This window comes from Solanum tuberosum, unplaced genomic scaffold (assembly GCF_000226075.1).
Source record: "Solanum tuberosum cultivar DM 1-3 516 R44 unplaced genomic scaffold, SolTub_3.0 scf00008, whole genome shotgun sequence".
Classification (NCBI taxonomy): domain Eukaryota; kingdom Viridiplantae; phylum Streptophyta; class Magnoliopsida; order Solanales; family Solanaceae; genus Solanum; species Solanum tuberosum.
This window is the reverse complement of record NW_006238934.1, coordinates 1,983,907-2,011,306: the sequence shown is the minus strand read 5'-3', so window position 1 is coordinate 2,011,306 and position 27,400 is coordinate 1,983,907. Positions and strand designations below refer to the sequence as shown.

General features: G+C 35.6%; 2 protein-coding genes and 1 long non-coding RNA gene across 7 annotated transcripts; all 3 read left to right on the top strand.

Annotated features, from left to right (window-relative positions):
* Positions 1-8,681, top strand: LOC102584211 (pentatricopeptide repeat-containing protein At2g32630-like). 5 transcript variants are annotated; one of them, XR_001473688.1, is made up of 3 exons: positions 1-1,632; positions 7,451-7,707; positions 7,813-8,681. XR_001473688.1 is itself a non-coding variant. In XM_006339015.2 (2 exons), exons 1-2 carry the CDS (start codon positions 196-198, stop codon positions 7,472-7,474), a joined length of 1,461 nt encoding a protein of 486 aa, XP_006339077.1. In that variant the 5' UTR covers positions 1-195; the 3' UTR covers positions 7,475-8,681. The 5 variants fall into 5 exon arrangements, 2 of the variants coding, with proteins under 2 accessions (XP_006339077.1, XP_006339078.1); XR_001473686.1 differs by having other exon boundaries at positions 7,797-8,681; XR_001473687.1 differs by having other exon boundaries at positions 7,787-8,681.
* LOC102588403 (pentatricopeptide repeat-containing protein At2g32630-like) lies at positions 4,371-27,400 on the top strand. Its single transcript, XM_006339199.2, has 2 exons — positions 4,371-5,882; positions 26,873-27,400. The coding sequence occupies exons 1-2, from the start codon at positions 4,606-4,608 to the stop codon at positions 27,099-27,101; spliced, it is 1,506 nt and encodes a 501-aa protein (XP_006339261.2). The 5' UTR covers positions 4,371-4,605; the 3' UTR covers positions 27,102-27,400.
* On the top strand, positions 11,202-23,684 carry LOC102579028 (uncharacterized). The gene is made up of 5 exons (XR_001473692.1): positions 11,202-11,602; positions 12,405-12,662; positions 12,750-13,610; positions 22,631-22,887; positions 22,993-23,684. It is a non-coding gene; the product is annotated as an uncharacterized lncRNA (long non-coding RNA).

Genomic DNA, 27,400 nt, shown 5'->3' with positions numbered 1-27,400 from the left:
ATTCATTTCACCCATATTTCCCCAAGTCCTGAGGAACTCCAAATTACACTTTTCTCCCCGCGGAAATCAGTCACTGTCGCCGGAAAACATGTATTTGGCTTCTTTTTGCCGGTGACTTATTTACTCCGATAACCATTGAAATAAATGATTAATGGAGCTCATATGGTGTATTTGCTATGAAAAGGCAAAAACGATATGCTTCCTTGTTCGAGTTTTTTCCGGCAGATGGTTAAGTTTGAAGTGAAATTTACAGTTTATTCGATGACAGTGGTAATTGATGAATTGTGTAAAATGGGGGAGTTTCATAAGGCAAGAAAGTTCATGGATGGAAAATTTGTGAAACCAAATAATTGCACTTATAAAAAACTATTAAATACATGTATAAAGAAACCAGATTTTTTGATTGTGAAGGTAATTTTGAGGACAATGGAGAAGGAAGGATGGGATTTCGACCCGAAAAGTTATACACTTCTGATTAAACGTTATTCAACTTTTGGAGAATTTGGAGAAATGAAGAGATTATTTATGGAAATTGAAGAGAAGGGTGTAAAGCCAGATGTTCATTTATACACATCTATGATTAGTGGTTATTGTAAGTTAGGTAATGTTAGAAAGGCATATCAAGTGTTCGACGAAATGACTGAGAGAGGTCTTGTTCCTGATGGTCACACATATGGGGCTTTGATAAATGGTTTGTGCAAGGCTGGACTAATGCAAGAAGCTGAAGTTCTGGTTAATGAGATGCAAAGCAAGGGAATTTGGATTAATCGAGCTATATTTAATACTATGATGGATGGTTATTGTAAGCAGGGTAATGTTGATGAAGCGTTGAGGTTACAGAGAATTATGGAGGATGAAGGACATGAGCCTGATGCAAATGCTTACAATATAATTGCTACTGGCCTGCGTAAGCTAGATTTGCATGACGAGGCAAAGAGGTTGTTGCTCTCAATGGTGGATCGAGGTGTAGCTCCAAATGTATTGGCTTATACGTCTTTGATTGATATTTACTGCAAGCAGGGTGATTTTTTTGAAGCAAAAAGGATACTTAGTGAGATGGAAACTAAGGGAATTAAGCCTAGCACGGGAACGTACAACGCCCTGATAGATGGTTATTTCAAGCACGGAAATTTTATTGAAGCAAAAAGGGCACTTATTGAGATGGAAACTAAAGGAGTTAAGCCTAACACGACAACATACACTGCACTGATAGATGGTTATTGTAAGCAAGGAGATTTTGTTAAAGCTAAAAGGACACTTATTGAGATGGAAAGTAATGGAGTTATGCCTAACACCAATACATACACTGCGCTAATAGATGGTTATTGCCAGAAAGGTATGATGAATGAAGCTTATAAGCTAAGAATTGTCATGGAATCTAAGGACTTGATACCTAACGTCTATACATACACCTCACTTGTACACGGGGAATGCAAATCAGGAAATGTTGATGATGCTCTGAAGCTTTTCAACGAGATGCCTACAAAGGGTTTAGTTCCGAATGTTGTGACTTACACAGCAGTGATTTCTGGCTTATCAAAAGAAGGCAGATCAGGTGAAACCCTCCGATTATACAATCAGATGATAGAGGCAGGCGTAATACCCGATGCTGCTGCATACTCTGCACTTAGTGTGAGAAATTCTTCTCTATAAACTTTTACATCGTGAACTTCATTTGGATTAGATTTAGCCAGTCAGAAGTATATATAGCAGATTGTTTTTTATTAAACTGGAATTCTCTAAATTGAACCATTAGATATTGTACATGTCCTTGTGTATATGCTCTTGCTGTAATATCTTCTGCCATGTCTAGAGTTTGTTTCTAGTATGTACATGTGCATGTCAAAAGAATTAAAACTTAAAAGTAAGGAACCATATCTTGTGCTTGTTGAAAAGAGAAGTCTTCATGTGCAGTATATAGGTGTAGACCCCATACTTGTAAGTTACTTGATATCAGTTGCATGTTGAAAATATGAAGGTCAAGAGCCGTTGCTTGTTGCATATAGAAGAAAAAATTATGCATGGTTAGTACTTCGGATATACTCGGGAGTGTTATCGAAGACAAAATGCTTAAGCTGTAGGAATTAAGCCTTTAAACGCAAAGGACAATTAAAGCATGAACTTTAGTGGAAAGGGTGCAATGAAGGATAAAGTAAAATAAGCTGAATGTGATTTAAGAATAATAATTATGAGTACAAATGAAAATTTTAGTAAGGATAAAAGAATTAGAGTTTTACAATTAAGTTATTGTTTAGCCTTAGGATAAAGTCCATTGGTGATAAGGTGTATGCTTTAGTACCTTTGTGGCTGCACTAAACTGTCAACTAAGTGAGGGTGAAGCACTCAACCTGTTTTGCACCTCGCTTCTGAGTTTTTGACAACACTAATACTTCGTTTATACTATCTCCACAATCTTCTTTTCTGATTACTACCCTTTTGGAAATTGTAGTTTTTGGCGGGACAACTGTAGTTGCAAAGGTCCTCTAGCCAATGATTACCATGAAACAGAGAAGAGTACTGAGACTCTAGTAAGACATTTCATTACCAATGGAACTTGGGACAATGCAAAGATGCAGAGCATCCTATGAGATAGCACAATTCAGCATATCAAGACCATTGGAATTGGCAAGTATGACACTCAAGACAAGGTCTTTTGGGACCTCACAGAAGATGGGAAATATTCCAACAATTCAACTTGGAGTTAGATTTGACAAAGGAAACCAACAGATCACTATTGCTCAGGTATGGAACATCGGAACTCCAACATTCCTTTTAAGATCTCATTTTTCGTTTGGAAATTCTGGCAGGGCAAACTTTCCTTTGACAAAGTCATAAGCAGATTTAATATTCTGAAGGATACTCTATGCAACTTTTGCATTTTCCCTAAGAAGATAATCAATGCAACATGTTCCTCTTCATGGAAAGGCCTCAATATGTGTGGAAGCACTTTGGACGGCCACTGGGAATCAGAATTTACAACTGGTGGAATCAAAAATCAAATAACTCCATCCACTAGCTAGTTCTTCAAACTATACCAGGCCTTATCTGTTTGGAGATTCGGAAACAAAGGTCCGAGTGTAGTAATATGGAGGCAAAATGAATTTCAACAGATGTATGATGATCCAACAGGTTGGCTGGAACATTCAGAGTACAATTGCTAAAGCTTATCCAAAAGTTGGTTCAACATTACCTTGGATCACTCTTTGTGAAAAACTTGTGAATCTGAAACCTGTCTCAAACCTTTCTATTGTATGCTGGAAGTTCCCTGAAAATGGCGTCCTTAAATTGAAAACTGACGGAAGCTACTGCTCAGCTAGTGGAAAATCTGGTATGAGGGGAGTTTTGAGGGGTGATAGAGGCAATCTCATCTTGGCTTTCTCCTCACCTTCGAGTTGTTGCAGCAGCACATAAGCAGAAGCTAAGGCTGCCAGTTATGGACTTAAGCCTCTGCCTTCTGAAAAATCTGAAGTACTTCACCAAATAGACAGACTCTTTGATCCTATTTCCGATGGTTGTGAACAACCAGCAATCCAACTACAAGCTGAATTTCATTATTGAGGAGATATAACAAAGAATGAAACAAGCTAAGGGCAAAAGGGCCTTTCTATTTGGATAAATGTTAATTTTATATTGTGATAAATATGCATATTCCAAAGATTTCAATGTAAGAAAGAGATAATATAATGTAAAATTCAATGAAATGTCTTCATGTTAAAGATAAAGTGTTTTTACTAGACACTTTTAATTAAATAAAATTAACAAGTTTTTGTGCGTATTCTCGATCATTATAAGAAGCTACAACACCTTGTATAAGTTCCATTTGATGCTTATGTGTATAATAAAAAGAGGAGATACATTTAATGTAATTTATTTATTTATGTGATAGACTCTTATGAACACATACATACACTTTTCCAAAATATGAAAGGGTTTATTCCACAAGGTCATTTAATTAATAGTTATTATCTTAAAAATTATTTTTAAAAAAAATTCATTCATCTTCAACAAAGAAAAAAGTTATTTTATGAGAGAATAACTATTAATTGAGTAACAATTTGAGAAATCAACTCTATTATGAATAGAAAGTGCTTATTAAGAATATTTTATCCGTTTATCATGTGTTCAAATTTTTAATTAGAATAAATTATAATTTAAATGTCTAAATAAAACAATGACAAAATTAAGTTGCATGAGGTGCTAAATTTGAAATTGAGTTGACGGAGAGGAATAATTGGACCAAATTAGTAGCAAAACGTCAAATATGAGGACTAAATATAACTTTTTAAAAGTATAGAGGGTCAATTTGTATACCTTTTATGAGACCTCATTTGTAATTCAATCAAAATTCTTCACAGCAGTCTTCTCCAAGTTCTCTTAAAAGCTTCAAATTACAATTTTGTTAACTCGCCCAGCTCGCCGGAAACTCGCCGAAGCTCGCCGGAAAACAGGGCATCTCCAGCTCGCCGGAAAACAGGATATTTCCAGCTCGACGTAAAACAGGGTATGTCCAGTTGCGTTAATAGAGGTAACCTATATTTCTGAAGTTCAGAAATGAAAATTTCAAATTGCACTGTTCAAGTTTATAGGTATTGAGTTATTCTTCACATGTCGACTCAAAAGTTTTACCAACCGATAAAACAACGTTTTCCCAATAGACCCATTAAAGAAATTGCCAAATTAATCTCCCTCTTTCCCCCTTCTCCTTCTTCTTGCTCAAATTTCTTCAAATTCAAGAAAAGTCCCAATCTTGAAACCCATTTAGCCGTGGTTGTAGACTTGTTAAAATCCAAGGAGTTTGCTGAAGCAGAGAATATATTGAATGCTGTTGTTGTTACTGATGGTATGAGGAAACCAGTTTCAAAAATAGCTTCTTTGTTGAGTGAGAATCATGTAAAGTGTAATGTTAGAGGGAAGATGTTTAATATGCTATTTAGTGTTTATGTTAATAACACGAGGTTTAATGAAGCTCTACAAGTTTTTGATTATATGAAAAAAGGGCGCTTTAGAATTGATGATAGAGCTTGTATGGTTTACTTGCTTGCTATGAAAAGGCAAAGGCAATATGATTCGTTGTTCGAGTTTTTCCATAAGATGGTTGAGTTTAATGTGAAAATTACAGTTTATTCGATGACGGTGGTAGTTGATGGATTGTGTAAAATGGGGAAGGTTTGTGAGGCTAGAAAGCTCATGGATGAAATGGCTAGTAAAAGGGTGAAACCAAGTGATTACACTTATAACATATTGTTACAAGCATATATGAAGATACTAGATTTTGTGGCTGTAAAGGAGATTTTGAGGAAAATGGAGAAGGATGGTTTTGATCTCAATCTGACTAGTTATACACTTCTGATTAAAGGATATTCAACTTTTGGCGATCTTGTAGAGGTTGAGAGGTTGTTTAAGGAAATAGAAAAGAAGGGTATAGAGCCAAATGTTCATTTATGCACCTCCATGATTAGTGGTTATAGTAAGTTAGGTAATGTTATGAAGGCATTTTCAACGTTTGTTGAAATGGTGGAGAGAGGCCTCATTCCTGATGGTCACACATATGGAGCTTTGATAAATGTCTTCTGCAAGGCTGGACTAATGCAAGGAGCTGAAGTTTTGCTAAATGAGATGCAAGGCAAGGGCATTAGCATAGACCGGGTCATATTTAATACGATGATGGATGGTTACTGTAAGAAAGGTAATGTGGATGAAGCACTGAGGCTACAGACAATTATGGAGGGTGAAGGACATCAGCCTGATGCAAATGCTTACAATATAATTGCTACGGGCCTGCGTAAGCTAGAATTGTATGATGAAGCAAAAATGTTGTTGCTCTCAATGGTGGATCGAGGTGTAGCTCCAGATACAATTAGTTATACAACTTTGATCGATATTTATTGCAAGAAAGAGAAGATATTTTCAACATGCAAGTGATATCAAGTTACAACTTACAAGTATGGGGTCTACTACACCTATATACATGTGCTTTTGTATATTTTACTGTTGTAGAATGCTTCTATTATGTCTAGAGTTTGTATTCTAATATGTACATGTGCATGTCAAAAGGATTAAAATTAAGAACCATATCTTGTGCTTGTTGAAAAGAGAAGATATTTTCAACATGCAAGTGATATCAAGTTACAACTTACAAGTATGGGGTCTACTACACCTATATACATGTGCTTTTGTATATTTTACTGTTGTAGAATGCTTCTATTATGTCTAGAGTTTGTATTCTAATATGTACATGTGCATGTCAAAAGGATTAAAATTAAGAACCATATCTTGTGCTTGTTGAAAAGAGAAGATATTTTCAACATGCAAGTGATATCAAGTTACAACTTACAAGTATGGGGTCTACTACACCTATATACATGTGCTTTTGTATATTTTACTGTTGTAGAATGCTTCTATTATGTCTAGAGTTTGTATTCTAATATGTACATGTGCATGTCAAAAGGATTAAAATTAAGAACCATATCTTGTGCTTGTTGAAAAGAGAAGATATTTTCAACATGCAAGTGATATCAAGTTACAACTTACAAGTATGGGGTCTACTACACCTATATACATGTGCTTTTGTATATTTTATTGTTGTAGAATGCTTCTATTATGTCTAGAGTTTTATTCTAATATGTACATGTGCATGTCCAAAGGATTAAAATTAAGGACCATATCTTGTGGTTGTTGAAAAGAGAAGTCTTCATGTGCAGTATATAGTAGTAGACCCCATACTTGTAAGTTGTAACTTGATATCACTTGCATGTTGAAAATATCTTCTCTTTTCAACAAGCACAAGATATGGTTCTTAATTTTAATCCTTTTGACATGCACATGTACATATTAGAATACAAACTCTAGACATAATAGAAGCATTCTACAACAGTAAAATATACAAAAGCACATGTATATAGGTGTAGTAGACCCCATACTTGTAAGTTGTAACTTGATATCAGTTGCAAGTTGAAAATATGAAGGTTAAGAGCCATTGCTTGTTGGATATAGAAGAGAAAATTCTGCATGGTTAGTATTTTGGATATATTTGAGAGTGTTATCGAAGGGAAAAAAGTTAAGCTTTGGGTGGGACTTAAGCCTTTAAACGCAAAGGACAGTTAAAGCATGGACTTTAGTTGAAAATGTGGAAATGAAGGATAAAGTAAAATGAAACGAATGTAATTTACGAATAATAATTGTAAGTACAAATGAAAATTATAGTAAGGATAAAAGAATTTAGAAATTTATGTGTAAGTCATTGTTTAGTGTCGTCTCTTTAGGATAAAGCCCATTGGTGATAAGGTGTGTGCTTTAGTACCTTTGTGGCTGCACTGAAGCGCCAACTAAGTGAGGGTGAAGCACTCGAACTGTTTTGCACCTCTCTTCTGAGTCTTTGACAACACCAATACTTGGTTTATACTATCTCCACAATTTTCTTTTCTGATTACTACCCTTCTGGAAATTGTAGTTTTTGACGGGACAACTGGAGTAGCAAAGGTCCTCTAGCCAATGATTACCATGAAACAGAGAAGAATACCGAGACTCTAGTAAGACATTTCATTACCAATGGAACTTGGGACAATGCAAAGATGCAGAACATCCTATGAGATAGCACAATTCAGCATATCAAGACCATTGGAATTGGCAAGTAAGACACTCAAGACAAGGTCTTTTAGGACCTCACAGAAGATGGAAAATATTCCAACAGACCACAATATTGATCAGGTATGGAACTCCAACATTCCTTTTAAGATTTCATTTTTCGTTTGGAAATTCTGGCAGTGAAAACTTTCCTTTGACGAAGTCATTAGCAGATTTGGTATTCTGAAGGATACTCTATGCAACTGCTGCTCTCTTCCTAAAATGAAAATCAAATGCAACATGTTTTTCTTCATGGAGAGGCAGCTCAATATGTGTGGAAGCACTTTGGAGGGCCACTGGCAATCAGAACTTACAACTAGTGGAATCAAAAATCAAATAACTCCATCGACAAGCTAGTTCTTCAAACTATACCAGGCCTTATCTGCTTGGAGATTTAGAATCAAAGGTCCGAGTGTAGTAATTATGGAGGCTTAAGGAATCTCAACAGATATATGATGATCCAACACATTGGGTGCAGCATTCAGAGTACAATTGCTAAAGCTTATCCAAAAGTTGGTTCGACATAACTTTGGATCATTCTTTGTGAAAAATTTGTGAAGCTGAAACCTGCCTCAAACCTTTCTATTGTATGCTGGAAGTTCCCTGAAAATGGCGTCATTAAATTGAAAACTGACGGAAGCTACTGCTCAGCTAGTGGAAAATCTGGTATGAAGGGAGTTTTGAGGGATGATAGAGGCAATCTCATCTTCGCTTTCTCCTCACCTTCGAGTGGTAGCAGCATCACAGAAGCAGAAGCTAAGGCTGCCAGTTTTGGACTAAGAGCCTCTGCATTTTGAAAAATCTGAAGAATTTCACCAAAGAGACAAACTCTTTGAACCTATTTCCTATGATTGTGAACAACCAGTAATCCAACTACCTATTTCCTATGATTGTGAACAACCAGTACTTGTAGATATTAGTCTCCTAACCCTCCTTTTGCAAAGGGTAAAGTGTTTTATCCTTGTGTTGTATTGTGAGGCAAGGCCAAGCTGTGGTATGAGGAAATCATGGATTAGTAACTAAATTAAATATAATGAATTGTATTTCTTGTATTTTTAGTTTTGGCCTTTTTTATTGTATCACCTAAACTTGAATGGATTTTGAAACATTGATATGGTCAACTAAATCCGTATTCGCGCTGGGAAGTTCCACATTAGGGGTAAACTGCTTCCTAACAAAGGCGACTCGAACCCGAGACCTCTTGGTTAATGATGAAAGAGTACTTACTACTCCAACACAATTTCAAAGATTTCAATGTTAGAAAGAGATAATATTGTTAAGATACTATAATGGTTAAAGAAAAATATTTCATGTAAAATTCAATTAAATGTCTTCTTGTTAAAGATAAATTGTTTTTACTACACTTTAATTAAATAAAAATTAAGAAGTTTTTGTGCGTATTCTCAAGCGTTCATTATAATAAATAAGTTTACTATTTAAAATATATCACCTCCTTTAGTTACATACATTAGCCTTAATAAGCTATCACACCTTGTATATGTTCCAATTGATGCTTATGTGTATGATAAAAAGAGGTGATATATTTAATGTAATTAATTTATTTATGTGATAAACTCTCACATACATAAACTTTTCCAAAATATGAAGTGTTTGTTCCACATGGTCATTTAACTAATACTTATCTCAATTATTTTTTTAATTCCATTTATCTTCAACAAAAAAAAAGTGACTTTACGAGATAATAACTACTAATTGAGTAACAATATGAGAAATCAACTCAATTATGAATAGAAAGTGCTTATTAAGAATACTTTATCCGTTTATTATGTGTTCAAATTTTCAATTAGAAGAAATTATAATTTAAATGTCTAAATAAAATTCAATGAGAAATTTAAGTTCCACGAGGTGTAAAATTTGAAATTGAGTTGATGGAGATTGGAGAGGAATAATTGCACCAAATTAGTAGCAAAACGTCAAATATGAGGACTAAATTTAACTTCTTAAAATTATAGAGGGTCAATTTGTACACATTTTATGAGGATTCATTTGTACTTCAATCAAAGTTCTTCACGCCGTCTTCTCTAAATTCTCTTAAAAAGCTTCACACTACAGTTTTATAAATTTGCTGAACTCGCCGGGAACTCGCCGAAACTCGCCGGAAAACATGGCATCTGCACTTGTGTTAAGAGGTAACCTTTATTTCTGAAGTTCAGAAATGAAAATTTCAAATTGCACTGCTCAAGTTTACAGGTATTGAGTTGTTCTTCACATGTCGACTCAAAAATTTTACCAACCGGTAAAACAACGTTTTCCCAAGAGACCCATTAAAGAACTTGCCAAATTAATCTCCTTCTTTCCCCCTTCTCCTTCTTCTTGCTCAAATTTCTTCAATTTCAAGCAAAGTCCCAATCTTGAAACCCATTTAGCCTTGGTTGTGGACTTGTTAAAATCCAAGGAGTTTGCTGAAGCCGAGAATATATTGAATGCTGTTGTTGTTACTGATGGTTTGAGGAAACCAGTTTCAAAAATAGCTTCTTTGTTGAGTGAGAATCATGTAAAGTGTAAGGTTATAGGGAAGATGTTTAATATGTTATTTAGTGTTTATGTTAATAACATGAGGTTTACTGAAGCTCTACAAGTTTTTGATTATATGAAAAAAGGGCGCTTTAGAATTGATGATAGAGCTTGTATGGTTTACTTGCTTGCTATGAAAAGGCAAAGGCAATATGATTCGTTGTTCGAGTTCTTCCATAAGATGGTTGAGTTTAATGTGAAAATTACAGTTTATTCGATGACGGTGGTAGTTGATGGATTGTGTAAAATGGGGGAGGTTTGTGAGGCTAGAAAGCTGGTAGATGAAATGGCTAGTAAAAGGGTGAAACCAAGTGATTACACTTATAACATACTGTTACAAGAATATATAAAGATACACGATTTTGTGGCTGTAAAGGAGATTTTGAGGAAAATGGAGAAGGATGGTTTTGATCTCAATCTGACTAGTTATACACTTCTGATTAAAGGATATTCAACTTTTGGCGATCTTGTAGAGGTTGAGAGGTTGTTTAAGGAAATAGAAAAGAAGGGTATAGAGCCAAATGTTCATTTATGCACCTCCATGATTAGTGGTTATAGTAAGTTAGGTAATGTTATGAAGGCATTTTCAACGTTTGTTGAAATGGTGGAGAGAGGCCTCATTCCTGATGTTCACACGTATGGAGCATTGATAAATGTCTTCTGCAAGGCTGGACTAATGCAAGGAGCTGAAGTTTTGCTAAATGAGATGCAAGGCAAGGGCATTAGCATAGACCGGGTCATATTTAATACGATGATGGATGGTTACTGTAAGAAAGGTAATGTGGATGAAGCACTGAGGCTACAGACAATTATGGAGGGTGAAGGACATCAGCCTGATGCAAATGCTTACAATATAATTGCTACGGGCCTGCTTAAGCTAGAATTGTATGATGAAGCAAAAATGTTGTTGCTCTCAATGGTGGATCGAGGTGTAGCTCCAGATACAATTAGTTATACAACTTTGATCGATATTTATTGCAAGCAGGGAAATTTTGTGGAAGCAAAAAGGGCACTTATTGAGATGGAAACTAAGTGTAAGCAAGGAGATTTTGTTAAAGCTAAAAGGATACTTCTTGAGATGGAGAGTAACGGAGTTAAGCCTAACACCAAGACATACACTGCACTGATAGATGGTTATTGCCAGAAAGGTATAATGAATGAAGCTTATAAGCTAAGAATTGTCATGGAATCTAAGGACTTGATAGCTAACGTCTATACATACACCTCACTTGTACATGGGGAATGCAAATCAGGAAAGGTAGATGATGCTCTGAAGCTTTTCAATGAGATGCCTACAAAGGGTTTAGTTCCGAATGTTGTGACTTATACAGCAGTGATTTCTGGCTTATCAAAAGAAGGCAGATCAGGTGAAGCCCTCCGATTATACAATCAGATGATAGAGGCAGGCGTAATACATGATGCTGCTGCATACTCTGCACTTAGTGTGAGAAATTCTTCTCTATAAACTTGTACATCGTGAACTTTATTTGGATTAGATTTAGCCAGTCAGAAGTATATATAGCAGATTGTTTTTTAATTAAACTGGAATTCACTGAGTTAAACCATTAGCTATTGTACGTGTGCTTTTGTATAGTTTATTGATGTAGAATGCTTCTATTATGTCTGAAGTTTGTATTCTAATATGTACATGTGCATGTCAAAAGGATTAAAATTAAGGACCATATCTTGTGCTTGTTGAAAAGTTTAGTCTTCATGTGCAGTATATAGGTGTAGACCCCATACTTGTAACTTGTAACTTGATATCAGTTCCATGTTGAACATATGAAGGTTAAGAGTCATTGCTTGTTGGATATAGAAGAGAAAATTCTGCATGGTTAGTATTTTGGATATATTTGAGAGTGTTATCGAAGGGAAAAAACTTAAGCTTTGGTGGGACTTAAGCCTTTAAACGCAAAGGACAGTTAAAGCATGGACTTAGTTGGAAATGTGGAAATGAAGGATAAAGTAAAATGAAACAAATGTAATTGACGAATAATAATTGCAAGTACAAATGAAAATTATAGTAAGGATAAAAGAATTTAGAAATTTACGTGCAAGGATAAAGCCCATTGGTGATAAGGTGTATGCTTTAGTACCTTTGTGGCTGCACTGAAGCGCCAACTAAGTGAGGGTGAAGCACTCGAACTGTTATGCACCTCGCTTCTGAGTCTTTGACAACACCAATACTTGATTTATACTATCTCCACAATTTTCTTTTCTGATTACTACCCTTCTGGAAATTGTAGTTTTTTGGCGGGACAACTGGAGTAGCAAAGGTCCTCTAGCCAATGATTACCATGAAACAGAGAAGAATACCGAGACTCTAGTAAGACATTTCATTAATAATGGAACTTGGGGCAATGCAAAGATGCAGAACATCCTATGAGATAGCACAATTCAACAGATCAAGACCATTGGAATTGGCAAGTATGACACTCAAGACAAGGTCTTTTGGGACCTCACAGAAGATGGGAAATATTCCAACAGACCACAATATTGATCAGGTATGGAACTCCAACATTCCTTTTTAGATTTCATTTTTCGTTTGGAAATTCTGGCAGTGAACTTTCTTTTGACGAAGTCATTAGCAGATTTGGTATTCTGAAGGATACTCTATGCAACTGCTGCTCTCTTCCTAAAATGAAAATCAAATGCAACATGTTTTTCTTCATGGAGAGGCAGCTCAATATGTGTGGAAGCACTTTGGAGGGCCACTGGCAATCAGAACTTACAACTGGTGGAATCAAAAATCAAATAACTCCATCGACAAGCTAGTTCTTCAAACTATACCAGGCCTTATCTGTTTGGAGATTTTGAAACAAAGGTCCGAGTGTAGTAATTATGGAGGCTTAAGGAATTTCAACAGATATATGATGATCCAACACATTGGCTGCAGCATTCAGAGTACAATTGCTAAAGCTTATCCAAAAGTTGGTTTGACATTACTTTGGATCACTCTTTGTGAAAAATTTGTGCAGCTGGAACCTTTCTCATACCTTTCTATTGTATGCTGGAAGTTCCCTGAAAATGGCATCCTTAAATTGAAAACTTACGGAAGCTACTGCTCAGCTAGTGGAAAATCTGTTATGAGGGGAGTTTCGAGGGATGATAGAGGCAATCTCATCTTGGTTTTCTGCTCACCTTCGAGTTGTTGCAGCAGCACATAAGCAGAAGCTAAGGCTGCCAGTTATGGACTAAGCCTCTGCCTTCTGAAAAATCTGAAGAACTTCACCAAAGATACAGACTCTTTGATCCTATTTCCGATGATTGTGAACAACCAGCAATCCAACTACAAGCTGAATTTCATTATTGAGGAGATACAACAAAGAATGAAACTAGCTAATGTTAAAGCAACTCACTACGAGGCTAACGAAGTAGCACTGGCAATGAACAGTCGAAAACAATTCTTCTTTTGACTCCTTTCAACATCTTCCAGCAAGGGCAAAATAGAGGTAACCTATATTTCTAAAGTTCAGAAATGAAAATTTCAAATTGCACTGCTCAAGTTTATAGGTATTGAGTTGTTATTCACATGTCGACTCAAAAGGTTTATCAACCGGTAAAACAACGATTTCCCAATAGACCAATTAAAGAAATTGCCAAATTAATCTCCCTATTTCCCCCTTCCTCTTCTTCTTGCTCAAATTTCTTCAATTTCAAGCAAAGTCCCAATCTTGAAACCCATTTAGCCGTGTTTCTAGACTTGTTAAAATCCAAGGAGTTTGCTGAAGCTGAGAATATATTGAATGCTGTTGTTGTTACTGATGGTCTGAGGAAACCAGATTCAAAAATAGCTTCTTTGTTGAATGAGAATCATGTAAAGTGTAAGGTTATAGGGAAGATGTTTAATATGTTATTTAGTGTTTATGTTAATTACATGAGGTTTACTGAAGCTCTATAAGTTTTTGATTATATGAAAAAAGGCGCTTTAGAATTGATGATAGAGCTTGTATGGTTTACTTGCTTTCTATGAAAAGGCAAAGGCAATATGACTCGTTGTTCGAGTTTTTCCATAAGATGGTTGAATTTAATGTGAAAATTACAGTTTATTCGATGACGGTGGTAGTTGATGGATTGTGTAAAATGGGGGAGGTTTGTGAGGCTAGAAAACTCATGGATGAAATGGCTAGTAAAAGGGTGAAACCAAGTGATTACACTTCTAACATATTGTTACAAGCATATATGAAGATACAAGATTTTGTGGTTGTAAAGGAGATTTTGAGGAAAATCGAGAAAGATGGTTTGATCTCAATCTGACTAGTTATACGCTTCTGATTAAAGGATATTCAACTTTTGGCGATCTTGTAGAGGTTGAGAGGTTGTTTAAGGAATAGAAAAGAGGGTATAGAGCCAAATGTTCATTTATGCACCTCCATGATTAGTGGTTATAGTAAGTTAGGTAATGTTATGAAGGCATTTTCAACGTTTGTTGAAATGGTGGAGAGAGGCCTCATTCCTGATGTTCACACGTATGGAGCATTGATAAATGTCTTCTGCAAGGCTGGACTAATGCAAGGAGCTGAAGTTTTGCTAAAATGAGATGCAAGGCAAGGGCATTAGCATAGACCGGGTCATATTTAATACGATGATGGATGGTTACTGTAAGAAAGGTAATGTGGATGAAGCACTGAGGCTACAGACAATTATGGAGGGTGAAGGACATCAGCCTGATGCAAATGCTTACAATATAATTGCTACGGGCCTGCTTAAGCTAGAATTGTATGATGAAGCAAAAATGTTGTTGCTCTCAATGGTGGATCGAGGTGTAGCTCTAGATACAATTAGTTATACAACTTTGATCGATATTTATTGCAAGTAGGGAAATTTTGTGGAAGCAAGAAGGACACTTATTGAGATGGAAACTAAGCCTAACACGACAACATACACTACACTAGTAGATGGTTATTGCAAGCTGGGAAAAATTGTTGACGCAAAAAGGATACTTAGGGTGATGGAAATTGAAGGAGTTAAGCCCAACACAACAACAAACAGTGCCAGTTCCCTGATAGACGGTTATTGCAAGTAGGGAAATTTCATTGAAGCAAAAACGGTATTTAGTGAGATTGGAACTAAGGGAGTTACGCCTAGCACAGTAACGTACACTGCCCTGATACATGGTTATTGCAAGGTGCGAAATCTTGCTAAAGCTGAAAAGGTACTTATTGAGATGGAACCTAAGGGAGTTAAGCCTAACACGGTAACGTATCCTGCCCTGATAGATGGTTGTTGCAAGGTGGGAAATATTGCTAAAGCAATAAAGATACTAATTGAGATGGAAACTAAGGGAGTGAAGCCTAACATAGTAACGTACACTGCCCTGATAGATGGTTGTTGCAAGGTGGGAAATATTGCTAAAGCAATAAAAATACTTATTGAGATGGAAAATAAAGGATTTAAGCCTAATGCAATTACTTGCAATGCCCTGAAGATGGTTATTGTAAGAAAGGTACGATGAAAGAAGATTTGAGATGGATACTAAGGGAGTTAAACCTAACACAATTACTTACAATGCACTGTAGATGGTTATTGTAAGAAAGGTACGATGAGAGAAGGTTTAAGGATTGTCATGATGTCCCAGATGTCTATACATACACATCTTATATTACATCGGGAATGCATATCAGGAAAAGTAGATGTTGCTGTGAAGCTTTTCATCGAGATTCCTACAAAGGGTTTAGTTCTGGATGTGGTGACTTTCAGAACGATGATTTCTGGCCTATCAAAAGAGGGCAGATCAAATGAAACCTTCAGATTATACAATCAGATAATAGAGGCAGGCCTAACACTCGGTGTTGTTACATACCCTACACTTGTGGATATACTAACTTGTAAGTCATTAACTTCACATAAGTCAGACCTAACTAATTGGAGGCATAACAGATTGTTTAGCACTTCTTCATGGTGTTTTACTTGAGCAAATTGAATTATATGGTGCAGGACATCCTGCAGAAATTTGGAGTTCCTAGCTTGTTACTGCAAATCTTAGTGTTGTCCATGGACATTGTCTGCCATAAACTCAAGGTTGATAGCGATTTGAGACCCAAGAAAGAGCAAAACTGCATCTCAGAATTTAGCTGCTTGATTTACTTCATTTAGACAATGATCTAAGAAAACTGGAGATATATAGCCCTATGACTCTGTAAGTATGCAGATGACAATATAAAACTTGCTATTATTTGAATCAACATACTGTTACCTTAATAAAAAATATTTGAATCAACATGAAATATCAACCATGAGATTAAATAACTGTGGGCTTTAAAGATAAATATTGTTCATTACGAAGTCATGATGGGAATTCACTTGCTTAGTGTGTAATTTCAACTTTTGAGGCATTTGGTTCAAAATGTTCCGCTACATGTTCGTTCTTAAAGCAGTATTGCTTCCTAGGTCGTCCAGTACATTATTCTCTTGAAAATGGAAGAACCAGAATAAAAGAAGTTTGTTACTCTGGAGATGCTGGTGGAGATGTATTACAAATTTTAGGTTTTGTTACTTTTTTGGTTGAGTGGCCTAGCTTCTAATCATTTTTATACGGTTATATGACCTAAATTTTAGCATGTAATATAGAAGCTGGATCACCTTTTTATGGCTATCATGTGATTTAACAGTCAGTTTCATTCATTAGGAAGAAGAAGAAAAACAAAGTGACTAGCTTGTTCTTTTATCATTTTCTTGGAGTTCCAATACATATAACTTCTTGCAGGGTGGGTCAATTTACACTAGAACAATCATTTTTTGAAAGTCTTAACAAAATTTTGCAAAGACTCTAGTCTTATCTTGCCTATAATACGAGATTGACAACTATCCCCACAGGCCTGCCATGGATTTCTTAGTTAGTTGTTGCCTTGTAAAATACTCTGGATCAAGTTATAGAAAACTTCCTTCCACTGCAGTAAGCCAGTACCTAGCGTGTTTGATTGATTTCTGGACCAATTCTTGATAGTCCAAAATCAAAAACTTTAGCCCTGAGATTTTTATCAAGCAATAGGTTTGGAGATTTGATGTCAAAGCGGATGATTGCTTGCTGCAAAGTATGAAGATAATGAAGTCCTCTGATCCTATGCGAGTTTCAAGCCTTTGCGTTCAAATTTAAATTTGGAAAGTTTGAGACATACCGATGATCCTTAAAGAGTTCCATTCACCATTGTCATAAGTAATAATCTTCTCATTCTTTTCGTCGGAGTACACAATGATATACCTTTGCTATTTTCCAACCTTGGTGATACATGTATATCCTACCTATATGTAGCATCTAGCATGTAGAATAGGTAACCACTCTACTTTAGTGTTACATAAGACTCCTATAAGAACAGAAGATTACCTAAATGAGTGTCTGGTTTCATTTCAATATTCTAAATCTGATATATGACAAATTCATTTTTTGCCGCCTACGTAGCAAAATTACATAAATAAAAGATATTATTGAGCATCAACGACATCGTTAGCTAGAACATCATCTAGTACATTGCCTTATTAGAATTTATAAACGAAACTAATTGCATCTCATTTCCTAATAGAATAATGTCTCTCACTAAAGACGAGATCTTCCAAGGGAACAACCCATTCCCCCTAGCCCTTGGAATCAGTTTTTAGTTTGACTTTTGCGATAATATTCTTTTTTTCAATCCATTGTTGTCCACACGACTTTGCCTAGACTTTAGTGTGATTATTTAGGTAAATATTCAGAAATCTTCCTTCGGCCATAATTAAAACACTCCTTCAATCTGTGTCTATATACTGAGCTTAAGTCCTTAATTTTCTCTCGATACTCCATTTGCATTGAACTTCATCCTTTAATGTGGTTTCAATATTTGCTCGGCCTTTATACTGGCTACACAGTTTAAATTGCACCTGTAACTCGAAAATTCAGGCCATCTCTTTGAAGTTCTTGACAAATCAGGATATAATGTATATACTAGATTATTTTGGCTACATTGCACTAGGATGATCCCTCTATCTATTCATACATTGCTCCACGGAATTATTACATGTCTGCATAAACTAGGTATTTCTATAGAGTTTAGCACTCTGTTTCATTTGTCAAAAATTGAAGCAGCAGATAACCATACTTATTCGTATTGTTTGATTGATGTACAGTGAGCAAATCTATATCTCCTCTCAAAAGTTTAGATTATATCCTTTAATGCAATTTGCAGTACCTTCAAAGACATTTCTGGCATTCATATGAGGACCATTTTAGCTGCATGTGCTCGATCATCAGTGGAGTACTGTGAAGTTCTCCTTCTGCATTCCTCACTTTCCTTACAAAGACTCAAAGTCTCCAACTTTTCTCTTTTTTTCTGAATTTGTGAAGATAATTCGTATCAGTGTGTTGATACACTTAACTTTTTCAGATAGAGAGAAAATTTTCGCCGTTTTCATAGCTCAGTATCTTCGTCAACACTTCTCTTTCAACAATCTCTTCAAGGTTTACAACTCCCCATTCCACTCAACTGTAATTGAATCTTCTCTCTATCTGAAAAAGCTAAGTGTATCAACAGACTGATACGAATTGTCTTCACAAATTCAGAAAAAGAGGAAAGTTGGTGACTTGAGTCTTTGTAAGGAAAATGAGGAATGCAGAAGGAGAACTTCATAGTACTCCACTGATGATCGAGCACATGCAGCTAAAATGGTCCTCATATGAATGCAGAAATGTCTTTGAAGTTACTGCATCAGAGGACATAATATAAACTTTTGAGTGGAGATATAGATTTACTCACTGTACATCAATCAAACAATACAAATAAGTATAGTTATCTGGTGCTTCAATTTTTGACAGATGAAACAGAGTGCTAAACTCTACAGAAATACCTAGTTTATGTAGACATGTAATAATTTTGTGGATTAATGTATGAATAGATAGAGGGATCATCCTAGTGCAATGTAGCCAACATAATCTAGTATATACGCTATATCCTGATTTGTCAAGAACTTCAAAGAGATGGCCTGAACTTTCGAGTTATAGGAGCAATTTAAACTGTGTAGCCCGTATAAAGGCCGAGCAAATATTGAAACCACATTAAAGGATGAAGTTCAATGCAAATAAAGTATCGAGAGAAAATTAAGGACTTAACCTCAGTATATAGCCACAGATTGAAGGAGTGTTTTAATTATGTAATTTTGCTACGGAGGCGGCAAAAAATGAATTTGCCCTATATCAGATTTAGAATATTGAAATGAAACCAGACACTCATTTAGGTAATCTTCTGTTCTTATAGGAGTCTTATGTAACACTAAAGTAGAGTGGTTACCTATTCTAGATGCTACATATAGGTAGGATATACATGTATCACTAAGGTTGGAAAATGGCAAAGGTATATCATTGGGTACTGCGATGAAAAGAATGAGAAGATTATTACTTATGACAATGGTGAATGGAACTCTTTAAGGATTATTTGTATGTCTCAGACCTTCCAAATTTGAACGCAAAGGCCTGAAACTCTCAGAGGACTTCATTATCTTCATACTTTTCACCAGACAATTATCCGATTTGACATCAAATCTCCAAACCTATTGCTTGATAAAAATCTCAGGGCTAAAGTTTTTGATTTTGGACTATTAAGAATTGGTCCAGAAATTGATCAAACACGTTAGGTACTGGCTTACTGCAGTGGAAGGAAGTTTTCTATAACTTGATCCAAAGTATTTTACAAGGCAACAACTAACTGAGAAATCTATGGCAGGCCTGTGGGATAGTTGTCAATCTCGTATTGTAGGCAAGATAAGACTAGTAGAGTCTTTCTTTGCAAAATTTTGTTAAGACTTTCAAAAAATGATTGTTCTGGTGTAAATTGACCCACCCTGCAAGAAGTTATATGTATTGGAACTCCAAGAAAATGATAAAAGGAACAAGGTAGTCACTTTGTTTTTCTTCTTCTTCCTAATGAAGGTAACTGACTATTAAATCACATGACCGCCATAAAAAGGATCCAGCTTCTATATTACATGTTAAAATTTAGGTCATATAACCGTATAAAAATGATTAGAAGCTAGGCCACTCAACCAAAAAGGTAACAAAACCTAAAATTTGTAATACATCTCCAGAGTAACGCACTTCTTTTATTCTGGTTCTTCCATTTTCAAGAGAATAATGTACTAGACGACCTAAGAAGCAATACTGTTGCTTTAAGAATGAACATGTAGCGGAACATTTTGAACCAAATGCCTCAAAAGTTGAAATTACACACTAAGCAAGTAAATTCCCATCATAATGAACAATATTTATCTTTAAAGCCCACAGTTATTTAATCTCATGGTTGATTCAAATATTTTTTATTAAGGCAACAGTATGTTGATTCAAATAATAGCAAGTTTTATATCGTAATGTCATTTGCATACTTACAGAGTCATAAGGCTATATATCTCCAGTTTTCTTAGATCATTGTCTAAATGAAGTAAATCAAGCTGCTAAATTCTGAGCTGCAGTTTTGCTCTTTCTTGGGTCTCAAATCGCTATCAACCTTGAGTTTATGGCAGACAATGTCCATGGACAACACCTAAGATTTGCAGTAACAAGCTAGGAACACCAAATTTCTGCAGGATGTCCTGCACCATATAATTCAGTTTGCTCAAGTAAAACACCATGAAGAAGTGCTAAACAATTTGTTATGCCTCCAATTAGCTAGGTCTGACTTATGTGAAATTAATGACTTACAAGTTAGTATATCCACAAGTGCATGGTATGTAACAACACCGAGTGTTAGGCTTGCCTCTATCATCAGATTGTATAATCTGAAGGCTTCATTTGATTTGCCATTTTTTGATAGGCCAGAAATCATCGTTCTGAAAATCACCACATCCAGAACTAAACCCTTTGTAGGAATCTCGATGAAAAGCTTCAAAGCAACATCTACTTTTCCTGATATGTATTCTCAATGTAATATAAGAGGTGTATGTATGGACATCATGACAATCCTTAAATCTTCTCTCATCGTACCTTTCTTACAATAACCATCTTCAGGGCATTGTAAGTAATTGTGTTAGGTTTAACTCCCTTAGTATCCATCTCAAACCTTCTTTCATCGTACCTTTCTTACAATAACCATCTTCAGAGCATTGTAAGTAATTGCGTTAGGCTTATTTTCCATCTCAATAAGTATTTTTATTGCTTTAGCAATATTTCCCACTTGCAACAACCATCTATCAGGGCAGTGTACGTTACTGTGTTAGGCTTAACTCCCTTAGTTTCCATCTCAATAAGTACCTTTATTGCTTTAGCAATATTTCCCACCTTGCAACAACTATCTATCATGGCAGTATACGTTACCGTGTTAGGCTAACTCCCTTAGTTTCCATCTCAATAAGTTCCTTTTCAGCTTTAGCAGGATTTCGCACCTTGCAATAACCATCTATCAGGGCAGTGTATATTATTGTGTTAGGCTTAGTTCCAATCTCACTAAATGTCGTTTTTGCTTCGATGAAATTTCCTTGCTTACAATAAGTGTCTATCAGGGCACAGACACTGTTTGTTGTTGTGTTAGGTTTAACTCCTTCAGTTTCCATCACCCTAAGTATCCTTTTTGCGTCAACAATTTTTCCCAGCTTGCAATAACCATCTACCAGTGGAGTGTATGTTGCCGTGTTAGGCTTAATTGCCTTAGTTTCCATCTCAATAAGTGCCCTTTTTGCTTCCACAAAATTTCCCTCCTTGCAATAAATATCGATCAAAGTTGTATAACTAATTGTATCTAGAGCTACACCTCGATCCACCATTGAGAGCAACAACATTTTTGCTTCATCATACAATTCTAGCTTAAGCAGGCTCGTAGCAATTATATTGTAAGCATTTGCATCAGGCTGATGTCCTTCACCCTCCATAATTGTATGTAGCCTCAGTGCTTCATCCACATTATCTTGCTTACAATAACCATCCATCATCGTATTAAATATGACCCGGTCTATGCTAATGTCCTTGCCTTGCATCTCATTTTGTAAAACTTCAGCTCCTTGCAGAAGCCATTTATCAAAGCTCCATATGTGTGACCATCAGGAATGAGGCCTCTCTCCACCATTTCAACAAACGTTGAAAATTCCTTCATAACATTACCTAACTTACTCTAACCACTAATTATGGAGGTGTATAAATGAAAATTTGGCTCTATCTCCTTAAACAACCTCTACAAGATCGCCAAAAGTTGAATATCCTTTAATCAGAAGTGTATAACTAATCAGATTGAGATCAAAACCATTCTTGTGAAACCAAATTATTGCACTTAGAAATTTATTGTACAAATGAAAATTATAGTAAGGATAAAAGAATTTAGAAATTTACGTGCAAGGATAAAGCCCATTGGTGATAAGGTGTATGCTTTAGTACCTTTGTGGCTGCACTGAAGCGCCAACTAAGTGAGGGTGAAGCACTCGAACTGTTTTGCACCTCGCTTCTGAGTCTTTGACAACACCAATACTTGGTTTATACTATCTCCACAATTTTCTTTTCTGATTACTACCCTTCTGGAAATTGTAGTTTTTGGTGGGACAACTGGAGTAGCAAAGGTCCTCTAGCCAATGATTACCATGAAACAGAGAAAAATACCGAGACTCTAGTAAGACATTTCATTACCAATGGAACTTGGGATAATGCAAAGATGCAGAACATCCTATGAGATAGCACAATTCAATATATCAAGACCATTGGAATTGGCAAGTATGACACTCAAGATAAGGTCTTTTGGGACCTCACAGAAGATGGGAAATATTCTAACAGACCACAATATTGATCAGGTATGGAACTCCAACATTCCTTTTAAGATTTCATTTTTCGTTTGGAAATTCTGGCAGTGAAAATTTTCCTTTGACTAAGTCATTAGCATATTTGGTATTCTGAAGGATACTCTATGCAACTGCTGCTCTCTTCCTAAATTGAAAATCAAATGCAACATGTTTTTCTTCATGGAGAGGCAGCTCAATATGTGTGGAAGCACTTTGGAGGGCCACTGGCAATCAGAACTTACAACTGGTGGAATCAAAAATCAAATAACTCCACCGACACGCTAGTTCTTCAAACTATACCAGGCCTTATCTGCTTGGAGATTTAGAATCAAAGGTCCGAGCGTAGTAATTATGGAGGCTTAAGGAATCTCAACAGATATATGATGATCCAACTCATTGGGTGCAGCATTCAGAGTACAATTGCTAAAGCTATCCAAAAGTTGGTTCGACATAACTTTGGATCACTCTTTGTGAAAAATTTGTGAAGCTGAAACCTGCCTCAAACCTTTCTATTGTATGCTGGAAGTTCCCTGAAAATGGCGTCATTAAATTGAAAACTGACGGAAGCTACTGCTCAGCTAGTGGAAAATTTGGTATGAGGGGAGTTTTGAGGGATGATAGAGGCAATCTCATCTTCGCTTTCTCCTCACCTTCGAGTGGTAGCAGCATCACAGAAGCAGAAGCTAAGGCTGCCAGTTTTGGACTAAGAGCCTCTGCATTTTGAAAAATCTGAAGAATTTCACCAAAGAGAGACTCTTTGAACCTATTTCCTATGATTTTGAACAACCAGTAATCCAACTACATGCTGAATTTCATCATTGAGGAGATACAACAAAGAATGAAACAAGCTAATGTTAAAGCAACTCACTACTTTAGAGAGGCTAACGATGTAGCGGATCACCTGGTAAAACAGGCTATGAACAGTCAAAAAAAAATTTCTTTCGACTCCTTTCAACATCTTCCAGCAAGGGCAAAAGGGCCTTTCTATTTGGATAAAGGTCAAATGCCATCAATTAGATTGAAATATTATGAGACAAACTTTTTTGCTAGCTTAATATAGATTAGTGTCTTATTGTGGGGGTTAACTTGTTGATATTAGTCTCCTAACCCTCCTTTTGCAAAGGGTAAAGTGTTTTATCCTTGTGTTGTATTGTGAGGTAAGGCCAAGCTGTGGTATGAGGAAATCATGGATTAGTAACTTAATTAAATATAATTTCTTGTAGTTTTAGTTTTGGCCTTTTTGATTGTATCACTTAAACTTGAATGGATTTTGAAACATTGGAATGGTCAACTAAATCCATATTCGCGCTGGGAAGTCCCACATTAGGGGTAAACTGCTTCCTAACAAAGGCGACTCGAACCCGAGACCTCTTGGTTAATGATGAAAGAGTACTTACCACTCCAACACAATTTCAAAGATTTCAATGTTAGAAAGAGATAATATTGTTAAGATACTATAATGGTTAAAGAAAAATATTTCATGTAAAATTCAATTAAATGTCTTCTTGTTAAAGATAAATTGTTTTTACTACACTTTAATTAAATAAAAATTAAGAAGTTTTTGTGCGTATTCTCAAGCGTTCATTATAATAAATAAGTTTACTATTTAAAATATATCACCTCCTTTAGTTACATACATTAGCCTTAATAAGCTATCACACCTTGTATATGTTCCAATTGATGCTTATGTGTATGATAAAAAGAGGTGATATATTTAATGTAATTAATTTATTTATGTGATAAACTCTCACATATACATAAACTTTTCCAAAATATGAAGTGTTTGTTCCACATGGTCATTTAACTAATACTTATCTCAATTATTTTTTTAATTCCATTTATCTTCAACAAAAAAAAAGTGACTTTACGAGATAATAACTACTAATTGAGTAACAATATGAGAAATCAACTCAATGACTTTACGAGATAATAACTATTAATTGAGTAACAATATGAGAAATCAACTCAATTATGAATAGAAAGTGCTTATAAAGAATACTTTATCTGTTTATTATGTGTTCAAATTTTCAATTAAAAGAAATTATAATTTAAATGTCTAAATAAAATTCAATGAGAAATTTAAGTTCCACGAGGTGTAAAATTTGAAATTGAGTTGATGGAGATTGGAGAGGAATAATTGCACCAAATTAGTAGCAAAACGTCAAATATGAGGACTAAATGTAACTTCTTAAAATTATAGAGGGTCAATTTGTACACATTTTATGAGGAATCATTTGTACTTCAATTAAAGTTCTTCACGCCGTCACACTACAGTTTTATAAATTTGCTGAACTCGCCGGAAAACATGGCATCTGCACTTGTGTTAAGAGGTAACCTTTATTTCTAAAGTTCAGAAATGAAAATTTCAAATTGCACTGCTCAAGTTTTATAGGTATTGAGTTGTTCTTCACATGTCGACTCAAAAAATTTACCAACCGGTAAAACAACGTTTTCCCAAGAGACCCATTAAAGAAATTGCCAAATTAATCGCCCTCTTCCCCCCTTCCCTTTCTTCTTGCTCAAATTTCTTCAATTTCAAGCAAAGTCCCAATCTTGAAACCCATTTAGCCGTAGTTCTAGACTTGTTAAAATCCAAGGAGTTTGCTGAAGCCGAGAATATATTGAATGCTGTTGTTGTTACTGATGGTATGAGGAAACCAGTTTCAAAAATAGCTTCTTTGTTGAGTGAGAATCATGTAAAGTGTAAGGTTATAGGGAAGATGTTTAATACTCCCTCCGTCCCTTTTTAGTTGTCCACTTTAGAAATGGCACACAGATTAAGACAGCAATGATTAGCACAGTGAAGTTACAATTTTACCCTTATGACAATTTTTCACTTCAAAAATTACAACCACTTATTTGAATTCAAGTAAAATAAATTGGAGGGAAACAACATACACTTTTACAATTTTCAAGAAGTGTAAATAAGGGTATAATAGGAAAAAATTTGTTGTCCTTTCTTGATTTGTCAAAATGGACAACTAAATAGGGACAACCAAAAAAGAAAATACGGACAAGTAAATAGGGACGGAGGGAGTATGTTATTTAGTGTTTATGTTAATAACATGAGGTTTAATGAAGCTCTACAAGTTTTTGATTATATGAAAAAAGGGTGCTTTAGAATTGATGATAGAGCTTGTATGGTTTACTTGCTTGCTATGAAAAGGCAAAGGCAATATGATTCGTTGTTCGAGTTTTTCCATAAGATGGTTGAGTTTAATGTGAAAATTACAGTTTATTCGATGACGGTGGTAGTTGATGGATTGTGTAAAATGGGGGAGGTTTGTGAGGCTAGAAAGCTTATGGATGAAATGGCTAGTAAAAGGGTGAAACCAAGTGATTACACTTATAACATACTGTTACAAGAATATATAAAGATACACGATTTTGTGGCTGTAAAGGAGATTTTGAGGGAAATGGAGAAGGATGGTTTTGATCTCAATCTGACTAGTTATACACTTCTGATTAAAGGATATTCAACTTTTGGCGATCTTGTAGAGGTTGAGAGGTTGTTTAAGGAAATAGAAAAGAAGGGTATAGAGCCAAATGTTCATTTATGCACCTCCATGATTAGTGGTTACAGTAAGTTAGGTAATGTTATGAAGGCATTTTCAACGTTTGTTAAAATGGTGGAGAGAGGTCTCACTCCTGATGGTCACACATATGGAGCTTTGATAAATAGCTTCTGCAAGGCTGGACTAATGCAAGGAGCTGAAGTTTTGCTAAATGAGATGCAAGGCAAGGGCATTAGCATAGACCGGGTCATATTTAATACAATGATGGATGGTTACTGTAAGCAGGGTAATGTGGATGAAGCACTGAGGCTACAGACAATTATGGAGGGTGAAAGACATCAGCCTAATGCAAATGCTTACAATATAATTGTTATGGGCATGCGTAAGCTAGAATTGTATGATGAAGCAAAACGTTTGTTGCTCTCTATGGTGGATCGAGGTGTAGCTCCAGATACAATTAGTTATACAACTTTGATTGATATTTATTGCAAGCAGGGAAATTTTGTGGAAGCAAAAAGGGCACTTATTGAGATGGAAACTAAGGAAATTAAGCCTAACACAACAACATACACTACACTGGTAGATGGTTATTGCAAGCTGGGAAAAATTGTTGACGCAAAAAGGATACTTAGGGTGATGGAAACTGAAGGAGTTAAGCCTAACACAACAACAAACAGTGTTTGTGCCATGATAGACGGTTATTGCAAGTAGGGAAATTTCATTGAAGCAAAAACGGTATTTAGTGAGATTGGAACTAAGGGAGTTAAGCCTAACACAGTAACGTACACTGCCCTGATACATGGTTATTGCATGGTGCGAAATCTTGCTAAAGCTGAAAAGGTACTTATTGAGATGGAACCTAAAGGAGTTAAGCTTAACATGGTAACGTATCCTGCCCTGATAGATGGTTGTTGCAAGGTGGGAAATATTGCTAAAGCAATAAAAATACTTATTGAGATGGAAAATAAAGGATTTAAGCCTAATGCAATTACTTGCAATGCCCTGAAGAT